The sequence below is a fragment of the Eurypyga helias genome, unplaced genomic scaffold (genome assembly GCF_000690775.1).
Source record: "Eurypyga helias isolate BGI_N326 unplaced genomic scaffold, ASM69077v1 scaffold19958, whole genome shotgun sequence".
NCBI classification, from domain to species: domain Eukaryota; kingdom Metazoa; phylum Chordata; class Aves; order Eurypygiformes; family Eurypygidae; genus Eurypyga; species Eurypyga helias.
This window is the reverse complement of record NW_010267841.1, coordinates 8,672-10,828: the sequence shown is the minus strand read 5'-3', so window position 1 is coordinate 10,828 and position 2,157 is coordinate 8,672. Positions and strand designations below refer to the sequence as shown.

At 62.2% G+C, this 2,157-nt stretch overlaps 1 protein-coding gene across 1 annotated transcript in view; it reads left to right on the top strand.

Annotated features, from left to right (window-relative positions):
• Window positions 1-944: 944 nt before the first annotated feature.
• The window catches only part of LOC104514037 (discoidin domain-containing receptor 2-like), a gene marked incomplete at its 5' end in the record, with an annotated part of 8,128 nt that continues 6,915 nt past the window's right edge, over window positions 945-2,157 (top strand). The window contains 1 exon segment of the mRNA XM_010157573.1: window positions 945-1,068. Within this exon segment, the coding sequence (XP_010155875.1) occupies window positions 945-1,068 (124 nt within the window).

The following is a 2,157-nucleotide window of genomic DNA, read 5'->3' as shown; positions in this document are numbered from 1 at the left end:
TCGGGGGGGTCCCCTCTTGCCGTGAGCTGCACCCTGCTCCCAGGAGCCCACCAGCATCAGCCCTTTTACTCCCCTTGCTGCAGCCCCAGCCCTATTGCCAGGGCAACCAGTTCCCCTCCAGCCCCATCCCACGGTCTCCGAGAGGCAGCGGGTGCAAACCGGCTCCACTGGCCTCTGTCACACCTTTCTGTGTCACCCATGTCCCTGAGATGCTGCGCCGTGGAGAACTGTCACCACAGATGTGCTGTAATTCTCGGGCCATTACGTGCTGTTATCTCTCCCGAGCCAGAAGGCAGGGAAACCGCGTGCTGCAACGTGCCGTTATTTCGTTATATGACGGGGTTGTGCAACCTCTTTCTTTCAAAACCATCCAGGGCGGGCGGCCCAGCCAGAGCCCTTGTGCCCGTCAGTGGAGCCAGATGGCGCCGGCCCCGAGCAGAGCCCCGGGAGGTTCGTGTGGGTCCCGTGGCCATTTCACATGGCTGGCTCCGTGGATGTGGCAGAGCCAAGTTGCTGGCCCGTGCCGGAGCCCTGCCAGCGCGTCACCGTGATGCTGTGTCTCCCGGGGGCTGATGGCAGATGGATGGGACACCGGGTCCACAGATGTGATGCTTGGGGGTCTGCTGCTCCTCTGAGGCTGAGATGGGGAAGTCCCCCCACCCTCAGCTGGCTGCCCCAAGCAGGACTGGCGTTTCCATGCGGCTCTGCTGCCTCAGCGTGACAGTCCTGGCTCTGTCTCCGCAGGACTGCCGACATGCCATCCCGGGGGCTGATGGCAGATGGATGGGACACCGGGTCCACAGATGTGATGCTTGGGGGTCTGCTGCTCCTCTGAGGCTGAGATGGGGAAGTCCCCCCACCCTCAGCTGGCTGCCCCAAGCAGGACTGGCGTTTCCATGCGGCTCTGCTGCCTCAGCGTGACAGTCCTGGCTCTGTCTCCGCAGGACTGCCGACATGCCAGCCACCCCCGCACCAGCACTCCTGCTGCCGCTGCTGTTTTTTTTTCCCCCCTCCTGCCGCTGCTGCTGCTGCATGTCCCATGGGCTGCAAGAGCCCAGGTCAACCCGGGTAAGTGAGACGGGGAGCAGGTGGCTGCAAGAGCCCTGGGGTCTGTTTGCCTGGGCTGTGCTCCTGCGAGGGCGTCCGAGCTTGGGCTCACATCATCTCCACCATCTCCAGGGAGCTCTGGGAGCAGCGGGTGATGGGCCCCCATGCCTGCCTGGGCGCTCTGCTGTCCTGCACGGGGCTCAGCCACCTCCAGTGACCCAGAAAGCGTCTCCGTGTACCATGTCCTGCTACCAGCAGGCGTTGGGGTATGGGCAGTGTGCTGCAGCTGGAGCCCAGGGCTCCGAGTGGGGCTCTTCCTCACCGGGGGCTCATCAAGACCCCTCAGTTTCGAGGCTGTGGCGTGCAGAAGGCAAGGCGCTTGGGTATTGTTTGTTACTGCTGGGACGTGCTTTCTTTGGCGGTTTCACAGCAAACCAAGGTTGGCTTCAGTGAAGCGGCTTGACTAGGTGTCTGGCTTCTGCTCAGAAACCACAACACTGTGCCGGGCGTCAGCGGGAGAAGTGTGTGTAGATGGTTGTTTCGGCAGGGCTCAGCCCCTTCCTGTGCTGCAGGGATGGACACAGAGCCCTGGATCCTGTAGTGTGTCAGGGTTTCCCCGGGTCATCCCTGTAACAAGACCCTTCAAAGGCTGCTTCTATCTGCGGGAAGAGTTTCCTGGGTCTTCGCTGGAGGTTGGATGGTGCTTAGGGAAGCAATCGTGTTTCTTCTGCAGCCATTCAGGGCTGGCAGCGTTGGCTTTGCCTCGCCAGGATAGTTACTATCTAGGGCAAAGGAGCTGGGCTGGCTCCGTGTTCATCGAGATTTAAATGGGAATTCAGTGGGAGATACACCCGGCAGAGCACATCAAGTGGGATAGTTGGAGACAAGGAGAGATGCTCCGCACTGTGCCAATGCTCATCCTTCTGTCGGACACAGGAGATGGTCCCCATGGCATGGGGACCCAGGGCTGCGGGCTCCATGTGAGCCGGAGGCCGTGGGAGCAGGAGGCAGCTCCGGCACTGCTGCTCTGGGGAGGGTGTTTGCTCGGAGTGGCGTGCGGAGGGAACGCTGCGGCTGGGGGGCACCGCCCGGCGGGCAACACGCGCCAAA